At 38.3% G+C, this 22,424-nt stretch overlaps 1 protein-coding gene across 1 annotated transcript in view; it reads left to right on the forward strand.

Annotated features, from left to right (window-relative positions):
* cyp51 (cytochrome P450, family 51) overlaps positions 1-22,424 on the forward strand; it is a 35,085-nt gene that overhangs the window by 1,081 nt on the left and 11,580 nt on the right. The window contains exons 2-6 of the mRNA XM_073054485.1: positions 3,357-3,455; positions 4,918-5,094; positions 7,306-7,432; positions 12,659-12,833; positions 21,466-21,585. Of these exons, the coding sequence (XP_072910586.1) occupies positions 3,357-3,455; positions 4,918-5,094; positions 7,306-7,432; positions 12,659-12,833; positions 21,466-21,585 (698 nt within the window). The remainder of the gene's footprint in view (positions 1-3,356; positions 3,456-4,917; positions 5,095-7,305; positions 7,433-12,658; positions 12,834-21,465; positions 21,586-22,424) is intronic.

Raw genomic sequence — 22,424 nt, forward strand, 5'->3', positions numbered from 1 at the left:
GGCTATAATTATTTGGGCTATAAGAAATAATAGGTTACATGACCTGGTATGTCAGATCTGTCATTCAAACCAACCATTATGATACCGTGATATTAAAAAGAAGTTCTTTTCTGTCTGATCCACTTCCCTGAGAATTTATTTATTGATCTCAGCCTTTAATTAAAGAAAGCCAATCCGAAGACATGAGGTTTCACTGACCTTCTAGTGAACATATTTCTCTTCTAGGTTTTTAACGACAGACCTCTGTATTCTGAGGTTGTACTTTCTAGTTCTAAACTCACTAAAAGTTGATAAAAGCTAATTTTCTGATCAAATCCTTTCAAAATCATGTGTTCTATGTGTTTGTTTCTCATTCTTCCAAATTCTAGAGGCTATATGCTAATCTGTCTCTTCAAAGGCTAGCCCTGTGGTCCTGGTTTTAATTTTTGTGTACCTTACTAGAGAGAAAGTTAGCTCAGTGCTGCTTTCATCAAAGTCTCATCAAAGCCCTTCCACAAGAATTGCTTACTCTGTACGATGAGGGATAAAACACCAGTTCTTCCTAAATTCTAAATTAACAGTTAACCACAGATTTCATTATTTTCCTACATTTCCTGAATCAAGTCAAGTTTATTGTCATTTCGACCATAAATTGCTGGTACAATACACAGTAAAATCGAAACAACGTTCCTCCAGGAATGAAACTGGCTTTCAATTTGGCTTTTTCTCTCATTAAGTAATGGTGTTACATTTGTCATTTTCCAGACTGTTTAGATTCTGTTTGCAAATAAGGAGGGTTTGAGCATTGTGATCAATTCGTAAGTCATCTTTGTAGCCACTTTGTTCAGCACAAAAACGAACTCCTTGGTCCATAACTTCCATGGTGACATTTTCGCCCATTTACACTATCGTATCTTCTATGCCTGGCCTATTTAAGTGTTTGTCTAAATGCCTCTTAAACACTGTGATTGCATTTTGATTCCACATTTCTTCTGTTCTTTTAAAACACCAGGTTTAATGGATTTGCTGGCTTATAGTTCCAATAATTTTCCCAGTACTCTTTCATTAAAGAAAGTGCTTGGTTCTCTGAGAAAGAATGCTAAGTGTGTTAAGCATGGCCTGAAAGTCTGAAGGTGGGGGTCATGGTCTTTAGACATGACTATGATGAGACATTCTTTCATTCAGGGAAATTGCCTATCATATGATTTTCTTTACTTTAGAAGACTGTAATGATTGGAAGATAATTAATACTTGATTTTTGAAGATTATGCAAATTGAGATTAATGACCCCAATGGGGAAATTGGATTTTATACAGAAATTCAGATATAATCCCTTGAATGACAGCCAAGCTCATCAGCTATAAACCCACTTCTCTTGATTATGTTCATAAAGTAAGGTTGTTGGAAGCCAGTTAACTCTGTTCCAAACCATCGAGGCAGAAACTTCTCAGCGTTATTTCCTAAAGTAAGCTTTATCCATGATATTCTGTTCATTGTAAGATCAGAATGTTGGTCAACATTTGCATAATATACTGTTCCCTTCACAATTCTTTACACTATTGAATAAACCATATCTGCATGGACAAAGAGCTGTGAACACCTTGGCTTGCCTGATGAGTGACAAGGCAATGTTTTGTGCCACAAATGCTAGGAAGAGAGTATTGTCATCTCATAGTACTGCATTGTCTTGGTGCCATTGAATACCCCATGACCAATCCTGGACTGAATAGGCAGAATCTTATTGCACTTAGATTTACAAAAGCAGGCAGAAAATTGGGTATTCTTCAGAGTGATTCATCCCAAGGCTGTTGCAGCACTGGGAAAGCACAATGCAGAAGTACAACATCATACCCATGTGTTAGTTGGATGAGTGCAACACCAGTGACACTCTAACACGACTATCCGGGAGAGGAAAGTCTGCGTCCTTGACGACCAACCCACCACAGATAATTATTCTCCTTACAGCTGGGGCTCTGTGGTTGTAGGATGTATGATGCACAAGATGCAATCCAGCAGTTCTTCAGGTTTCTTCAAGAGCACTCCACATCTATGACTTGTATCACCCACAAAAAGCAAACAATAAGTGCAGGGGAACAGCACCAACCCGGACTTCCTTTTCAAGCCATGTAGTGACTTGAAACTTTGCTGATTGGCTTATTATTTGTCTCGTATACTGAGGTGCAGTGAACTTTGTTTTGTGCTCCATCCATACAGATTATTATAGCACATCAGTACATCAAGGTAGTACAGGGGGAAAGCCATAACAGAATTCAGAGTATAATTTATCACTATTCTTTCGTTGTTGATGAATCAGAATATTGAAACTCTTAACAGCACACCACAGTGCTACCTTCAAATTGCAGTGGTTCTAGAAGACAGCTCACATATCTCATTAAAGGCACCCACTAATCATGAATGAATGTATATTAAAAATAAGAGGAAAGGCAAATACGGCTTGCCCCAATGTTATTGGAGGGTTTGTGTTCCTAGAAAGCCATCTGTATCACAAGTTTCCATAATGGGAGCCCTTGACAAAAATTGACAACATATTTTTGTTTCTTTCGCATTTTGTTTATTTAATTATTTTTTCCTCACATAAAATTGTGAATTATTTTTCATTCTTATCTTGCAGTTGATACCATATGTTGGTATGATCAACGTAATTAAAACTAGTAAAGAATAATCACATTAAGAAAAGTGCTTTTGTGTAATTATTGACAGCGTAGAGGCTGATTGAAGGAGAAATTATGTCACTTGATGTAATTGGATAGGCAGTTAAAGTGCTACTTAAAACTAGAAGAGTTATTAGGACTTTTATGTGGTGGATAATTTTGAATATAAGAAACAAAAGTGGACTGATTGGACCTTTGAAGCCTCTCCTGCTGTTCAAAAGTCTCTCATTATCTGCATTGCATGTATCTGTGATAAGGGAATACCTCAGAAGGACAACCACCTGGGCGAAGAAATTCCATCTCATTAGCTTCTGATATACCCTAATTCTAGATCTCCAATTTGTGAAGACGTACCCTGTCAGATCCCCACAGACTTGCTTATGTTTCAATCAGATAAATCCTGCTCAACCATTCTTCATGTGTCTCTTCATATCGAGCATTCTTTTCACATTGTCCAAAGCAAGTATGTCATCTCTTAAATATGGAGACTATAACTGCAAATTCACCAATATACAGTAAAACTGGATCAAAACTCCCCTAATTTCCCCCCTCCTATCCATCACAATAAAGACCAATTTTCTATTACTCTTTCTTATTACTTGGTGTATCTGTTAGACAACAAGATGGACTGAGTGTGTGAAATTATTACTGTTTATGTTAGTGTATTTCATTGATTGCTAAGTTACTGGCATCTTTTTTTTTCAGAAATACCCGCCATATATTCATTCTAGCATTCCATTCCTTGGACATGCAATTGCTTTTGGAAGAAATCCGATTGACTTTTTAGAAGATGCATACTCTAAAGTAAGTGTTAAATATACTTCTGCTCTCCGGTCACATAATCGTAATTGTGCATAATTTCCAGTTGTCGCTATTTCTACTGTTCATTATAATGACCTTAAAGAAATGTGGTTGAGCTGAGTGTTTGATTTGGGGAAAAAAGGGTTGCATTGGACATATCAGAAATCTTGCCTGATACTTGTGGAGGAGTAATTGGGGGAAATGCTGAAAGTTTATTAAATCTGTTGTGCAAAACTGAATTTTCAATATTTAATGTATTTTGAGAGGTGAATAATTGAAAAAAAATTTCTATAGCTGTGGGACTAAAATTTTGTTAGTATATAATTATTTCATTTACTTCAATTTATTGTTTCTTCAGGTACATTCCTATAGTGCCAATAGTGTAAAACCATTATTTATAAGTATTCCCAACATTTTTATCTAGTTACACTCTTGTGTTAATTAGCATAAACATACATCAAGAGTTACTGCTATTTTGCAAATTTATTTCCACATTAAAATCCATCTATAATTACTTACAACTTTTGTTTAATTGGTACAATTTGTTCTGAATAACAGAATAGGCCCTTCAGCCCACAATATTGTGCTGAACTAATTAAACTTCTGCCTGCATACTGTATTGTCCATAATCTCACCATTCTCTGTCTATTTATGTGCCTGTCTAAGATTCTTAAATGTCTATTTTCATTTCTGCCTCCACTCTCCTTGCAGCACATTCCAGGAACCCACCATTTCTCCTACACATTTCCTTTGAATTTGCCTCCTCACCCCTTCCCTCACCTTAAATACATACCTTCTAGTATTAGACATTTCAACCCTGGGAGATAGATATTGGCTTCCTACTGTACCTGTGTCTCATAATTTTATAAGTATCAAGTCTCCTCTCAGCCTTTGCCCCTCCAGAGAAAACAAGCCAGGTTTTTCTAACCTCACCTTATTTAACACGCCCCTAATCCAGGCACCCTCCCGGAAAACCTCTTCTGCACCCTCTCCAAAGCTTGCACAAATGGGGAAACCAGAACTGAATGCAATACTCCAGATGTGGACAAACCAGAACTTTATAAAAAGTTTCACCATAATTTCCTAACTGTTGAGCTCAGTGCCTCAACTACTAAAGATGTACACTGCAAATGCCTTTTCTAACATGCTAACAACTTCTGTGACCATTATCCCAAGATCCCTATTTCTCAGATTAATGGTGTAACTGCTAATATCCTTGGTCATGAAGTCTGATGCATCAGTATTTTGTGCTGCAAATTATTGGAGTGAAAGCTCGTGAATGCATTATATACAGGCTCTGCTGAATTTTCACAAGTTGTTATTTGAGAAAGTAAATATTGTCAGAATGGCAAGTTTAGTTGGACTCAGGGAATTACTAAGTGTATGCTCTTTGAAAGTAATAGGTCAACTAATGTCAATTCAATTTTTTTTATCATTTTAAATCATTCTCTTTTTTTTTAAACAGTATGGTCCTGTGTTTAGTTTCACAATGGTTGGGAAGACATTTACATATTTACTGGGGAGTGACTCGGCTGCTTTGCTCTTCAACAGTAAAAATGAGGACTTAAATGCTGAGGATGTTTACTCCAAGCTTACCACTCCAGTTTTTGGCAAAGGAGTTGCCTACGATATTCCAAACCCAGTATGTATATTTTCCTGTTGGACAGAAATGTGGGGCTTTTCACATCAACTGTAATCAGGACTCGTCCTGTAATTAGTTTCTTTGTTTTTTTAAAAATATCTAATCTATTTATGATCTCTTGATTATAGTAAGCTGCTGAAGGTGGGAATTGTGTAATGAATGACAGAATTAAACATTGGACATCATTCTTGTTCTCAAATTATACTTAATTCAAAGGCAAATTTATTTTTGCCACAAAGAAACTTCAGATTTTAGTTATATTAATAGTACTCATCTGATAATAAAAATCTGCAGATGCCATGTATCTGAAATAAAAGATAGAAAATATAGGAGATATTCAGTAGTTCTGATTTTAATAATCTGTAACATTGACCCGATTTTGTGGTCTGTAAATGCTATCTGAGCTGCTAGGTTTCTTCAGCTTGTTTTATTAGTTTTATTCATATTCATGTAGATGCTTTGATTCAGGTTGAAGGCCTTATATTAGATTTGGAAAGTGAGCAACCTTGCCTGAGTTGGGTTGTGGGGGGGTTATCGGTGTATAGAAAGAAGAAATGTCTGTAATATGGTGTAGACTAAAATGATCAAAGTATCACCTGTTTTTTTAAAAAAAAACATGAAGTTAGGGATAAAAGAAAAAGAGAGAAAAAAGAAGCAAAATTTTGAGATTGAAAAGCCACATCGGACGGTGTGGGGAGAGGGATGTATGTGTGTAAAAGAGAGGAAGAGCTGGTCACTTGAAATTGTTAAAATCAGCCTCAAGTCTACAATGGGAGTTGAGATGGTTTTTGTTTGAGCTTAGTGGTGTTGGAATGATCTATAAGAAGCCCAAGGGAGAATTCAGAGTGGGGGTGGGACTGAAAATTGAGTGAAAACTCTGGACCGCCCTTATGAACTGACCGGTTGGTAGACTCATAAGAGTGAAGCAGGGACTCGCAGAGGGAACAGACCCTGTGGGATGCTGAATGGGGACAGATCTATTTTTTCGGCATCTGTAGTTTTTATCTTTCTGCAGCTCTTTCTTCCCACGGATACTGTTGAGCACTCCCAGCAGTTTCCAGCTTCTGCACTTACTGCATCGCACTTTTTGGCATCTTAAGCACACTGAAATATCTTACAATGAAGCCAGAATTTGGAAAGCTAGCAAACTTAGTGGCAGGGAGCTTTCTAGAAACAATGAAGAAGAAATAATCATCAATAATTTGGACAAACACTGATTAATTAGTGAAAGCCAGTACAGATTTATTAAAGGCGCATAGTGTCTCACGAACCTTAATAGCAATTTGCTTTGATGTAACAGAGGTCAGTGAGGGAAATGCAGTTGGTATGGTCTAAATGGACTTCCAAAACTCATTTGTTAAGACAATGGAGTAAAAGGGGTAAGAGCAGCATGGAGAGACAGCTCATACATCTGACAGGAATTAGTGGTGAAGGGCTCTTGTTGTAATTTGGATGTCATGTTTGACTTTAACTTGAATATTTTGTGTGTCTGGTCTGAAAGCTGCCTGTTTACTCAGAACTGAAGCTTGATTCAGTCATAGTTGGCTAAACATGTTCTATCTAAATCAAAATCACGTTTATTATCACCAGCATTAATCATGAAATTTGTTGTTTCTTGGCAGCAGAACAGTGCAATACCTAAAATATACAATGAATTAAAAAAAGAAATATATACAAAAAACTAAATAAGTAATGTGAAAAGAGAGCATAAGTAGTGAAGTATGTTCATTGGTTCAGTATCAATCTGATGGCTGAGGGGAAGAAGCTGTTCCTAAAATGCTGAGTGTGTGTCTTTAGGCTCCTTTACCTCCTTCCTGTTGAGAAGAGAACATGTCACAGATGGTTGGTTAGCCCTTCGTCGTAAGAAAATATGAAAATACAACAAATGTAAAATAAAATTCCAATTCCTCTGTAGATCAATGCCTCTAACTAGAAATTCAGAAACAGAATCAGGTTTATTATCACTGACAAGTTAAAACAGAGCATAAAATGAAAACCTTGGCCGCGAACAGCCAATGTTTATTGAACAATTGCCATTTTGAGTTATCTGTAAGTTAACTTTGTAAGCAAAATACGTCATTTAGAGTGGGAAAGGACAAAGTTGCAAAGTTCATCTCTTCAGAGCATTGAATTGTTTCTGTAAGTAAAAGAAATTACTTTTCCATTTTTAAGTATTTTCCATAAATAAAAGTTGTTTTCTTATTTGACAAGTTATTTCTGGAACAGAAGAAGATGCTCAAAACTGGTCTGAACATTGCACAATTTAAACAGCACATCTCTCTGATCGAAGAGGAAACTATTGAGTATTTTAAACGTTGGGGTGACAGTGGTGTCAAAAGTAAGTATTTGAATATTTCATCATCTCTGCTTTTGCTGGTTTTAACTTGAAATAACTTTGCATAAAATCCAAAGAAGTTAAGTTGAGGATTATTGTTTATGCTGAGTTATTTAATTGTGGGTGAAGTGTAGTACTAAGTAATAGTATATTCTAATTTGAAAGGGTGGGAAGGGGACAGTGGCATAGTTAGCAGAGATGGTGCCTCTGGGTGCTGCTTGTATGGTGCATGTATGTTCTTTTTGAGACACATGGGTTTCCCTTGGGCCGTTCATTTTTCCTCCCAACTCTCCAGTAGTTTGATTAGCCACTGTGTACTGTTCTTTGTGTGCAAGTGAATGGTAAAAAAATCTGTCAAGTTCATAAACATAAGGAGGCTAAAAATTGGTGTTAAGTAAGATGTGTAAGTGGGTGGTTTATAGTAGTGTGCACTCAGCAGGCCAAAGAGTTTGTTCATGTACTGTACGGCTCATTAATTGTATTCTGCAAGACATACTATCTTCGAAATGTGGTAGAAGAAAGAGTTTTACCTGAAAAGTCTCTTCCTCATACCTACTATACAATAGTTAAAAATAAAGCGCAAGAATTCATATTGTAAAGAAAGCTTGTGACAAGCCAACAGGTATAGCAGATGAGTTTGCTAACTCAGGTCAGGTTACTTACTAATCCTCAGTGAAAGGAATAAGACAGTTTTGAAATGTGAAAAATCTCTTGTCCCTGTATAGTAACAGCAGTGATCGGAGAGGGTGCACTGGACAGCTCGTTCACAGAGGCAACTTGAGTGGAGCTCCAAAATAAGAAAGGTGTGATTACGATGATGGGATTTGACTATGGCCCCCTCTCGGAGGTGGAAGTATAGAGATGTAGACGGAAAGGTGTAGAAACAGCAGCATTGTTGTACTGAGGGCCTTTAACTTCCCAAGTATTGATTGGAACTTCCTTTGCACAAAAAGCGTAGATGAGGCAGGATTTCTTCAGTGCATCTGGGAGGGGTCTTGAAACAGTACAGTATGTGGAAAGTCCAACTTGAGGAAACTTATTGGACCTGGTTTTGGGAAAGGAACCAGGCCAGGTACAGTCCGGATAGTGGGTGAATATTTTGAGAATAGTGAGCACAACTCATTATGTTTGAAGATAATTATAAGTAAGGATAAAATAAGATCTTGTGGAAAGGCAGTAAATTGGAGGAGGGCAAGTTACAACAGGATAAGACAGGAGCTAAGGAATTGATTAGGAGCAGCCACTTTCGGACAAGTCCATGTCTGGTATGTTTAAAGACCAGTTGATCGGAGTTCAGGATCAGTGTTCCAATAAGGAGTAAGGGCAAGGGTGGTAAGGAAACCTTGGGTGACCTGAGAGGTTCTAAATTTAGGAAGGAAAACCAAATGTGCATAGAGTTTAGAAAACTAAAATCGGACTGGGCCCTTGTGGAATGTAATCTTAGCAGGAAAGTGCTCGAGCAGGTGATTAGGAAGGCAAAAGAAGCCATGAATAGTCTTTGGCAAGCAAGGTTAAGGAGAACCTCAAAGTTTTAATTTAAAATTATGTTAAGAAAATGAGTGTAACAAAACAGAAGGCAGATCCATTCAAGGGTAAAGGAGGGAATTTGTGTTTGGAGTCAGTGCAAGTAGCTGAGGTATTAAATGAATACTTTGTGTCAGTATTTACCAAGTATAAGGATTTCGAGAATAGTGAAGGCTGACTGGGACATGTTAATGTGTTGGGACACTTTGAGATTAAGAGGAGGTAGTACTGTGCCTTCTGTAAAGCATTAAGATGTACAAGTCTCAGGGCCTGATAGTATATATCCCAGAATATTTGAAGAAACAAATGGGGAGAATGCTGGATCGTTCACAAAGATATTTGTGTCCTCAATGGCAACAGGTGGGTAGCAAATGTGCCTTTGTTCAAGAAAGGAAATAGGGATAATCCAGGTAGGTATAGACGAGTGAGCCTCAAGTGAGTAGGAAGGAAACAACTGGAGAAGAGACTGAAGGGTAGGAATTTTGTGCGTTGGAAAGGCATGGTTTGCTTAGGGACAGCCTGCATGAGAGTCCATACAGAACTTACTTTTCCTGTCATTTGAATAATCTGTCATGGCAAAATGCAACTCATTTTTCACTTCTGCATTCTCCCAGTTTACAAGATTGCTTTGGAGAATTCTGATGATTTCGTTCTTCAAAAATATAGGTTAAAAAGCAGACTTGAATGCACGTTCATCTGCAGGTAGTGAATTTGGCCCAGAGCTTCACGGGTAAAACCCTTCCAACGACTGAGCACATCTACATGAAACATTGCTGTAGAAAAACCACATCCATCATCAGAGATCCTCACCACCTAGGCTATGCTCTTTTCTCACTGTTGCCATCAGGTAAAAGGCATAAGTGCCTCAGGACTCGCACCACCAGGTTCAAGAGCAATTACTACAATCAACCATCAGGCTCTTGAACAAAAGGGGATGACTACTCTCATTCTATTTCTGGTGTCCCCACAACCGCTGGTCTCACTCTAAGGACTCTTTATCTTGTCATTTCATACTCGTTATTTATTACTATTTATTACATTTGCATCTGCACAGTATGTTGTTCATTGATCCTGTTTACAGTTATTGTTCTATAGATTTACTCAGTATGCCCGCAGAGGGAGAATCTCAGGGTTGCATGTGGTAACATGTATGTACTCTGATAATAAATTTTACTTTGAACTAAGAAGGCAAGAAAATGTGGTGCAAAGAATACAAAATGCTGGAGGAACTCAGCAGGTCAGGCATCCTGTATGGAAATGAATAAACAGTTGATGTTTCGAGCTGAGACCCTTCTTCAGAACTGAGAATGAAGGGGGAAGATGTCAGAATCAAAAGGTGGGGGAGGGGAGGGCTTCATGTCACTGGACAATTGGGCCTTGTTCCAGGGAAGGTGGGACCTGTTCCGACGGGACGGGTTGCACCTGAACTGAACAAGGGATTAGCATCCTTGCGGGAAGGTTTGCTAGTGCTGCTCCGGGGGGGGGTTTAAACTAGATTTGCAGGGGGAGGTGAACCAAGTGTTAGAGCAGATAGTGAGGTGGAGGAGGATAAAGGTCATGCGACAGTTGCAAGTATAGTGCATGGAGTAAAGCCAGATCTAACATATAAAGAGGCTTTGAGGAAAGAGAAACAGAATAAAGGGTGTAAAGGTAGTAAGGTAGAAGGGCTAAAGTGCATGTACTTCAATGCACCAACTCCTTAGCCACGTATTTAGCTGCATTATCTTCCTGTTTCTAGCCTCACTAGCACATGGCACATGTAGCAATCCTGAGATTGCAACCCTGGAGGTCCTGTCCTTCAACTTTGCTCCTAACTCCGTAAGTTCTCTTTGCAGGACCTCCACCTTCTTCCTATCCTCGTCATTGGTCCCTACATGGACCATGACATTTGGCTGCTCGCCCTCCCTCTTGAGAACACTGAGAACTTGATCCGAGATATTGCAGACCCTGGTACCAGGGAGGCAATAGACCATTCGAGATTCTTGATCTTTTCCACAGAACCTCCTATCTGTCCTCTTAACTATCAAATCCCCTATTACTACTGCTCTCCTCTTTTCCCTTCTTCCCTTATGAGCTGAGAGTCCATTCTTGGTGCCAGAGACGCAACCACTAACTTGTCCCTGGTAGGTCGTCCCCACCAACAGTATTCAAAACGGTATATTTATTATTGATGGGAATGGCCACAGGAGTGCTCTGCTCATTCTGTCTAATCCCCTTCCCTCTCCTGACAGTCACCCATCTACCTGCCTCCTGACTTTTAGGGGTGACTATCTCCCTGTAACTCCTGTTTATTTCTGCCTCCTCCTCCCGAATGATCCGAAGTTCATCCAGCTCCAGTTCCATTTCCCTAACACGGTTTGTCAGGAGTTGCAGCTGGATGCATCTTTTGCAGGTGTAGTCATCAGGGACAATTGTGCTCGCCCTGACTTCCCACATACTGCAAACGGAGCCCTCAACTGCCCTAACTGCTGCCTCCATTACCTACTCCTAAGCTAATTAGATTAATTAAAAGAGCTTACCTGGCCTTACCTGAATGGGAGCAAGCTCGTCCTCAGCCTCTGCTCGCCGAAGCCTCTCGAGCCAAAGTCTTCCTACTCTGTCTCCCACTACTCCTTTGCCCACTCCGTTAATCTGCTCGCTTTTTAAAATCTCCCACTGTCTCACAGGCCGACTTTCACGCACTTGCACAGTCGTGCCCCGTTCAAACTGCCGAAGAAATGAAGTCATTAGTCAGGGGATTGCGTTCAAGAGCTACGAGGTAAAGTTGCAGCTCTATAAAACCCTGGTTAGACCACACTTGGAATACTGTGTTTTATGAGGATAGGTTGAGCAAGCTAGGACTTTTCTCTTCTGAAGGAAAGAGGGTGTGAGTGATTTGATGGAAGTGTTCAAGATGATATGAGGCGTGAATCGAGTGGATAGCCAGAGACTTTTTATCCCAGAGCAGAAATAGCTAATATGAGAGGGCATTATTTTAAGGTGACTGGAGGATAGTATGGGGGGGGTGTCAGAGTTAACTTTTTTTTAACACAGTGGTGAGTGTGTAGAATGCCTTGCCAGAGGTGGTGGTGGAGGCAGATACATTAGGGGCATTTAAGAAGCTCTTAAATAGGCACATGGATGATTGAAAAATGGAAGGCTATGTAGGAGGGAAGAGTTAGATTGATCTTGGAGTAGGTTATAAGGTTGGCACTATGTTGTGGGTCAAAGGGCGTGTCCTGTGCTGTATGTTCTACGCTCTGTGTTCTAACTTACTCTGACTTGTATCTAAATGAGCAACAGTCTCTGTCCAATAGAGCAAGTATGCTTAACATGTTGTAAGAAAGAACTTTACACTAGCAAACACATGAACTTGCTGAGCTTATTGAGGTGGATTGGTGAGAACTGAGTACCTCAGTGTAGCTGGAGATACCCATTTGAAAGCCATGCTGAGCACAGAGCTGTCAGGGTAAGTTTAAATGCAACTTTTCAAATGTTCAGTCGCCACACTGGATGACTGACTGTAGCAATTAAAATTGCAGGGCTTTTATAATATTTGAATGCTATTTGCACAAAATGCCAGTAAAGTTTAATGTAAGGAAAAAGAAATCAGAACAAGAATCTGTTTTCTCATTGTATTGACGATAAGTTTATTTGCAGAAAATGTTAGTATTCAGAGGGAATTTAAAACTAAGAATAAATTGCTTCAACTTGTTTATTTTTTAGATTTGTTTGAGGCCCTCTCAGAGCTGATCATTCTAACAGCCAGCCGTTGTTTACATGGAAAAGAGATTCGAAATCTGCTCAATGAGAAAGTTGCTCAGCTCTATGCTGACCTCGATGGTGGATTTACCCATGCTGCATGGCTTCTTCCCAGCTGGTTACCTCTTCCCAGTTTCAGGTACTGAATCATACTGTTCTGAAACCCCTTGGGGTCAAACATTAACTCCAAGGATTGCATTACTGTTAAAAGTATCCACAGAAGTTCTGTACTTTAAATTGTGAAATCCAAATAAATATTCTGTGTATTTTAAATATGCTATCCCTTTTTATAAAATGCAGTCATATTGCTAACCAGTCATATTAGCATTAGACATGGCCAATCGGATGGCTACAATGAAAAATCAAGTTGTTATTCTGGTCTGCTTCTAACAGAAATGAATGATTTAATTTCTGTCAGAAGTAGACTAGAGATCTAACTAAAGATTGCGGAAGATTATAGACAATCACTTGTCTTTTGTGTGTGAATATCAGTTAAATACACCCTTCAAGTCCAGCATTGTGACACAGAAATTTGCATTAGAGGGTGTGTATCATCTGGAACGTTAGTTAATAATACCGGTAATAAACTCTCATAACATTGTTTATGGTCAGTTTATAAAGCATGTATATCAGTAGCTTTTCTAAGATGTATTTGACTGACTGTGAAACAGCAATCTGATCGGTTCCTTTTACCTGTATCCTGCAACTTATCCTCTTTCACTTGCCCATTAACTCACCTTTCATTTTTTTTAAGAGTTATTTTAAGGCATGATTTACAATGGTCAGTTGACTATCCAGCTCTTTGGGTGGTGGAAACAGAAATATGGAGAACAGTCAAACTCAGACAGCAGCTGAGGTCAGGATCAAACACTGATCACTAGAGCTATGAAGCAGCAATACTCCATTATATTAAAAAAAAAACATGAGCTGTCGCCTGTATTTCAGTTACTGAAAGAGCCATGTGGATTGTGAGGCTGTATGCTGCAGCTCACTGTATTGGCTTGCAAGGAAGAAGTATTGAAATAATCTGCAGAGAGTTCTCATCAGCTCCATCGTGGGCACTAGCCTCCAGTAGTACCTAGGAGTGATGCCTCAAAAAGATGGCATCCATCGTTAAGGACCCCCAACACCCACACATGCCCTGTTCTTATTGCTGCCCTCAGGAAGGAGGGATGGAAGTCTGAAGGCACACGTTCAGCGATTCAGTAACAGCTTCTTCCCCCCACTATCCGATTTCTGAATGGATATTGAACTCATGAACACTACCTCACTTTTTAAAATTTTAATTTTTGCACTACTTATTTAACTATTTAATATACAAGTGTGCATATATATGTGTATGTATACTTCAATTCAGTTTTTTCTCTATTATTATGTATTGTATTGTACTACTGATGCAAAGTTAACAAATTTCATGACATATACCAGCGATATTAAACCTGATTATGATTCTGCAATACCCTTTTTAAATTCATAAGATGGTGTTACGTATTCGGGCAACAATAATATAGATGAGTTAGGCAAGGGGTTTTATAACGAATAACACGTTTATTAAACACTGATAACAAACCCCCTTCAAATGTAAACAAACCCAAACAATGGTCCGAGCTCAGCTGCTGACAGCTGGTCAGACAGTTCTTAATAGCTTTGCAGTCTCAAACAGTCTTTAAAGTAGTATTGAAAAAACCAGTTCTCCAAAGCGATATGCCGAATGAAAGCAGTATTTTAAAACGATATGCCGACAGTTCAAAAGCTCACGGTACTTTTAAAAGGAGAGACTTTTTAAAGCGATTTACATTCTCTTCCACGTCGATGTCCTTCGATTCCCAGCGTCGAACTCCCACGTCGAATTTTATTAAATATAACAACTTAAAGTGACTGACCTCTCTTCCACACTATTCTCAAACCCTTTCTGGTCATCCCAGGGGTCAACAGCGAGAATAGTCAACGAAATCCTTCCGAATGAGGATCAAACAAGGTCGAAGTCAATCCATCGAAAATCGATTTTTCTTGATCTCCAAACTTCACTCTCCATTAGCAAAGAAACCGTTGGCTCTGACCTTTTAAACTTTAGGCATTATATAAAACTTCATTTTTAACTAAACTGCGTCATCACATTAAATCACACAGTAACATGAAGTCATCTTGGCAAATCCAGCCACGAACTGCCCCACCTGACAGGGTGGGTCTTCCTTTTATACCCTGTAGAAAAAACCTGTCACATGACCTCTACTGGCGGGAAAATGACATCACTCCACCATTACCTCATGTCCAGTATAACTTCAACCCCAGTCACGTGACAAGGGTACCACTGTCACGTGTCACGGGTACGTAACACCTCCCTCCAAAAAAAAACATTTTTGGTCTGACAAGAACAAAAATTTTTAACAATTACTTACAAGAAAAACAAATGTATAAATCATATAACATACACAATATACAATACAGTAGGAGTGTTACAATAAAAAAAACCACTCCAAAAAAAAACATTGTACATTCAATATCGAGATAGACAATCAGCAACCACATTATCTTTACCTTTAATATGAGTTATCACAATATTGTACTCTTGTAACATCAAACTCCAATTTAACAATCTTCTGTTTTTGTTTTTCATCTTACTCAGAAAAACTAACGGATTATGATCAGTGTAAACAATAAGTGGTTTTTGAGTTGTACCAACATATACCTCAAAATATTCCAAAGCTAAAACAAGAGATAACAATTCTTTCTCTATTGTTGAATAGTTTCTTTGATGCTTATTAAATTTCTTAGAAAAGTATGCTACCGGATGATCAACCTCATCACCCTCATTCCTTTGCATCAATACTGCTCCCGCAGCTTCATCACTAGCATCTACAGCTAATGAAAAAGGTTTTCCAAAGTCAGGTGCCTTAAGCACAGGTTGTTCACATATCATTGTTTTCAATTTTTCAAATGCTTCCTGACAAAACACCGTCCACACAAACCTCACATTCTTCTGCAGAAGGTTAGTTAATGGAAGGGCAACATTAGCAAAATTCTTACAAAATTTTCGATAATATCCTACCATTCCCAAAAACCTTCTGAGAGTTTTTTTCCCCGTCGGAGTGGGAATTTCTAAAATTGCCTGAACTTTTGCCTGAACAGGAGCTACCTTACCTTGACCCACAACATAACCAAGGTAAGTCACAGTAGCATGTCCAAATTCACTCTTGGCTAAATTAATAGTCAAGTTAGCTTTTGAAAGCTTTTCAAACAATTTCTCCACCGCAATAATGTGTGCTTCCCAAGTATCATTTCCTGTCACTAAATCATCAATATAAGCATCAGTATCTTTCAATCCCTGAATCACAGAATTAATCATCCTCTGAAAAGTACCTGGCGCATTCTTCATCCCAAATGGAAGAACATTATACTCATATAACCCAGATGGAGTTACAAATGCAGAAATCTCTCTACCTCTGTCCGTTAATGGAACACACCAATACCCTTTCAATAAATCAATCTTTGTAAGGAACTTTGCTTTTCCAACCTTATCTACACAATCATCCACTCTAGGAATTGGATATGCATCTGTTTTCGTTACAGCATTCACCTTCCTATAGTCCGTACAAAACCTAATACTACCATCAGGTTTTGGCACCATAACACATGGCGAACTCCAATTCGAGTTAGAATGTCTAATAATATCATTCTCTAACATGTATTCAATTTCTTTCTCAACAAGTTCACATTTTTCCATGTTCATTCTATATGGATGTTGTTTAATAGGTTTGGCATCTCCAACATCTACATCATGTGAAGCTATAGTAGTCCTTCTCGGAACATCTGGAAACAAATCCTTATACTTAAAAATCAATTCCTTCATCTGTTGTTTCTGCTCTAGCTGTAAATGTGCTAATTTCTCATCCATATTTTCCAAAATAGTCGAATTAGGTAACCTAACGGAAACAATGTTAGATTTAGAATGAAAGTCAGATGAATCATCTATCATGTTCCCAGTTAAATCCAACTCATTCTCACTAACCACAACAGTCACAGTATCAGATTGTTTCTCAAAATATGGTTTAATCATATTTATGTGGCAAAGTTGTGTTGACCTTCTACGATCTGGAGTTTTTATTACATAATCCACATCATTAACTCTAGACACAATTTCATAAGGTCCATGAAATCTAGCTTGTAAAGGATTTGTCTGCACTGGGAAAAAAACCAACACCTTATCTCCAGGCTTAAACATCCTCATCCTAGCTTCCTTATCATACCAAGTCTTCATTTTCTCCTGAGCCAACTTTAAATTTTCCTTGGCTAAGCTACAAGCTCTATGTAACCTGTCCTTAAATTTCAAAACATAGTCCAACAAATTAGTATGCACTTCCTTACTAATCCACTGTTCCTTCAATAAAGCTAAAGGTCCTCTAACTCTATGTCCAAACACAAGTTCAAATGGACTAAAACCTAAAGATTCCTGTACCGATTCCCTTACTGCAAATAAAAGTAAGTTTATACTCTCATCCCAGTCACTTTCATTCTCCACACAATATGTCCTAATCATATTCTTGAGAGTAGAATGAAACCTCTCCAAAGCACCTTGCGATTCTGGATGGTATGCAGACGAAGTAATTTGCTTAGCTCCCAATTTATAAACTATCTGTTGAAACAATCCAGACATAAAATTACTACCTTGATCAGTTTGTATTTCCTTAGGCAATCCAAAATAAGTAAAGAATTTTATAAGAGCCTTCGTCACAGTTTTAGCTTTTATATTCCTAAGTGGTACTGCCTCTGGAAACCTAGACGAAGTACACATGATAGTCAACAAATACTGATAACCAGTTTTTGTCTTTGGTAATGGACCAACACAATCTACAATAACTTTAGAAAACGGTTCACCAAATGCTGGAATAGGTTGTAATGGAGCTACTGGTGTAACCTGATTTGGTTTACCCACAATTTGACAAGTATGGCACGTCTTACAAAACATCGCCACATCTTTTCTTAAACCAGGCCAGTAAAAATGTTTTAAAATCTTGTCCACAGTTTTCCTTACCCCTTGATGTCCACCTAAAGGCACACTATGAGCTAAAGTCAAAATCTCATTCCGATAAACTTTAGGAACAACTACCTGATAAACAACATTCCATTCCTCACTTGCAGGAATTGTAGGCGACCTCCACTTCCTCATCAACACTCCTTTTTCCAAGTAATATCCTACTGACACCTTCTCAATTTCACTACCTAGTAAAGCTTGTTCCCTTAATTTTACAATCTCAGGATCTCTATTCTGCTCTGCTATCATCTCCTTCCGAGACAAAGATAAATCTTCATAGTCAGACTTACTCCCAGAATCTTGTTCAAACAACGAAGGTAAGAAAGTTTCTGACACATCTTCAAAACTCAAATCCTGAGTTGAACAGTCATGAGTAACAACCTCATTCTGCACATCAATTTTTTTAGCCATAGCTCTAGTCACAACACAGGAAAAATCTGTGTTAGAATTCACCTCTGGTTCCTCTGACTCCATTGTCAAATGCACTTCAGGAAAAACTTGTCCACCTGCCAAGTCATTACCTAACAATAAAGAAATACCCTTCACAGGTAAGCTATGCTGTAGTCCTACTTTAACAAATCCTGTAACTAACCCTGACTTTAAATTTACTTCATGTAAACGTACAGGCATAAAATCACTTCCAACACCTCTTATGTAATTTACCTCACCAGTATCACTCTCTTCATTAAACTTCAACACACTATCCAACATCAGTGATTGAGAAGCTCCAGTATCCCTAAGAATTTTTATTGGCACCAGAGTAGATCCCTCTTTCAAGGATACAAACCCTTCAGTTATAAAATGATCATATCCCTTTCTAACTTTGTCAGACTCTAACAAATCCTCATTTGTGTTTACCAAACCCTGTAACTTTACAAGTGCTTCAGTATGTTGCACACAAGCATCCGGAACTGCATCCTTCTCTTTCTTTTTCAATTTGAAACAGTTAGCTATTACATGGCCAGGCTTCTTACAATAGTTACAAATAAGACCAAACTGTCTTTCCTTCACAGGTTTTCCTTCCTCCTTACCTCTCTCATTAACCTCTAATTTAATTTCTGATTTACCTTGAGTCTCCATATTATTTCTCCTCTTAAAAATTCTACCCTGAGGAAATTTATTCTTATGGATTAAAACATACTCATCAGCTAATCTAGCACAGTCCTGCAATTTATCAGTATCCCTCTCATTTAAGTAGGTCCTTACTTCAACAGGAATGCTTCTTTTAAATTCCTCCATCAAAATCAGCTCTCTCAATGTATCATAGTCCTCATTTACATTTTTAGAAGAAACCCATCTCTCAAAACACATAGCTTTATCATAGGCAAATTCCACATAAGTCTTTTCCACAGACTTTTTCAAACTCCTGAATCTTTCCCTGTACGCTTCTGGGACCAACTCATATGATTTGAGAATATTTTCTTTCACAATATCATAATCTAATGCTTGCGCAGCAGTTAAAGCTGTGTAAACCTGTTGTGCCTTGCCTTTGATTACACTCTGTAATAACACTGACCATTTATCTTTCGGCCACTCTAACATCCGAGCAATAGTTTCAAAATGTTGAAAATATCTCTCCACTTCTGTTTCACTAAATGGAGGGACCAATTTAATTTCTTGGCTAGCAACAAACGGTTTTCTAGAATCAGAAGACTGATTCTCAGACCTTAAATTCACCATTGCATATTCATATTCTCTTTTCTTCTGCTCAGATTCCAATTTACACCTCTCTAACTCTGCTTTACTTTGTTCCAACCTCATTTGTTCAATTTGCAACTGCATCTCCAGATTACTTATTGGAAACGATTCTAAAATCGATTCTTCAAAATGACCCGAAGCCACAAAATGTGATGCGATCTTTCTCTGTATTACAGCTTTTGAAGTAGTTGGCAAGATCCCTTTAAGATGCAACCGATTAGCAAGTTCAGAGACTTCAGTTTTTTTCGCCTTCACTAACAAATCCGCGACTGGCGAATCCAGAAACTCATCAATATTCATCGTTGCCGAATACCACTCACAAGCCAATCAAACAAAAAAAATCGAGCAATCCCCGTTACCAAAACACCGACTCAAAATTCAAAAAACTTTTTAAACACAAACAATTCAATTCCGGACGTACCCCCATATTTATGTTACGTATTCGGGCAACAATAATATAGATGAGTTAGGCAAGGGGTTTTATAACGAATAACACGTTTATTAAACACTGATAACAAACCCCCTTCAAATGTAAACAAACCCAAACAATGGTCCGAGCTCAGCTGCTGACAGCTGGTCAGACAGTTCTTAATAGCTTTGCAGTCTCAAACAGTCTTTAAAGTAGTATTGAAAAAACCAGTTCTCCAAAGCGATATGCCGAATGAAAGCAGTATTTTAAAACGATATGCCGACAGTTCAAAAGCTCACGGTACTTTTAAAAGGAGAGACTTTTTAAAGCGATTTACATTCTCTTCCACGTCGATGTCCTTCGATTCCCAGCGTCGAACTCCCACGTCGAATTTTATTAAATATAACAACTTAAAGTGACTGACCTCTCTTCCACACTATTCTCAAACCCTTTCTGGTCATCCCAGGGGTCAACAGCGAGAATAGTCAACGAAATCCTTCCGAATGAGGATCAAACAAGGTCGAAGTCAATCCATCGAAAATCGATTTTTCTTGATCTCCAAACTTCACTCTCCATTAGCAAAGAAACCGTTGGCTCTGACCTTTTAAACTTTAGGCATTATATAAAACTTCATTTTTAACTAAACTGCGTCATCACATTAAATCACACAGTAACATGAAGTCATCTTGGCAAATCCAGCCACGAACTGCCCCACCTGACAGGGTGGGTCTTCCTTTTATACCCTGTAGAAAAAACCTGTCACATGACCTCTACTGGCGGGAAAATGACATCACTCCACCATTACCTCATGTCCAGTATAACTTCAACCCCAGTCACGTGACAAGGGTACCACTGTCACGTGTCACGGGTACGTAACAATGGAAACAGGAATAGACCATTCAGCTCCTTGTGTACTCTACCGTTCAGTAAGATTGTGGCTGATTTTGTCCCCCTTTCCTGTACAAATCCCATGTTCTCAATTTAAAGATCTATCAGACTCCCTTAAATATAACGATTGACCAATTCTCTGCCTTGCAGTTGGATAGAAAATTTCAAAGATTAACTACTGCTTGTTAACTCTATCCTGAACGGTTGTGCCTTTATTTTGGGACTCTGGTCACCCCAGCCAAGGGAAGCACTTACCTTTTAAGTCCCATTAGGGTTTTCTATGTTTTAATCACATAATGATTTGTGTTTCTAAACTTGAGTGTATAGGCTAAGTCTGATTAATTTAACGTTCTACAACAAGCCTGCTGTTTAAGGTTTTGATCTTTATAGTTTGGGAATCAGGGTTGAGCGTAGCAGGTGGTAGTTTCCCCAGTCTGAGGAACTGTGGCCCAATAAGCCAATGATGGCTTCATGAAGGAGATGGAACTGTCTGTGGATACTGGAAGAAAGAATATATAGGTGTAAACATACTGTAAATATAATGGCTTTGGAATATTTCTACCAGTGTAAATTCTTGTGCTCTAGGTTATTGTCAGCTTTACACATTTGACATGCTTGTTATGTGGTTTTCATTTTCCCTTCCCTGATATTTTATTTTGTACCCAGTCAACTGTTTTAGGGCTGCCTTCATTAATAAGTTTTATTCAGACATATTTCAAAATATTCCTCTCTATTTTTGGATAGACGACGGGATAAAGCACATAAGAAGATCAAGAATATTTTCTATGATGTAATTAAGAAACGGAGGGAGTCGAGTACCAGGGAAGATGACATGCTGCAGACCTTACTGGATGCTACCTATAAGTATGTCTTCAGCACTCAGAGATGAAGGAGCTTTTCTGTTTTTAGTGTTCACCAGGTTATTTCTGTGATTGAAAACACTATGTTACAAATGAATCAGTCAAATTATACTGAAAAGATTTAGCATTTTGCTTTGTAGCATTGGTCACTGATGTTGAAAGCTATTCTAGTGCTGTATTTGTGCTTGGAGGGCGCTTTCCCAAATTCCTTAGTTGGGATTAAGATGATGATATTGATTTAAAACCTAAGTGTTTGATAGCCTTGGATTATTTCTAAGTGGATAAGAAGCATAGATTTGATAAATATATGCTTCTATTTTAATATTGGATAGTGCGCAGCAATAGAATACAGGAGAACAAATGGACAATCTTTCCATGAGCAAGGTAGTGTACTGATTAAATGGCAGGACTAGTAGTTCTTTCATCCTGAGACATGAATTCAAATCCAACTTCATGAGCTGTAGAACTTGAATTTATATCTGAAATAGAGAATTTTTAAAAATTCTGACCTTAGTAATCATTAGCCATGTTTAAAAACTCATCTGGTTCACTGATGTTTTCCGTAGGACAGAGGAGCAGAATTAGGCATTGCGTCTGCTCCGTCATTCGATTATGGCCGATTTATTTTCCCTGTCAACTCCATTCTTCTGACTTTTCCCTTGGATACTTTTATTCCTCCCTTTGACTTGACCTTTGATGCCTTTATCTCTCAAGAAACCATCCAACTTTGCTTTAAATATGCCCAATGACTTGACCTCCACAGACACCTCTGGCAATAAATTCCACTGATTTACAACCTTCTGATGAAAGAAATCCCTCCTTTTCTGAGGTGTGCCCTCTGGT

The sequence above is a fragment of the Hemitrygon akajei genome, chromosome 8 (assembly GCF_048418815.1).
Source record: "Hemitrygon akajei chromosome 8, sHemAka1.3, whole genome shotgun sequence".
Taxonomy (NCBI): domain Eukaryota; kingdom Metazoa; phylum Chordata; class Chondrichthyes; order Myliobatiformes; family Dasyatidae; genus Hemitrygon; species Hemitrygon akajei.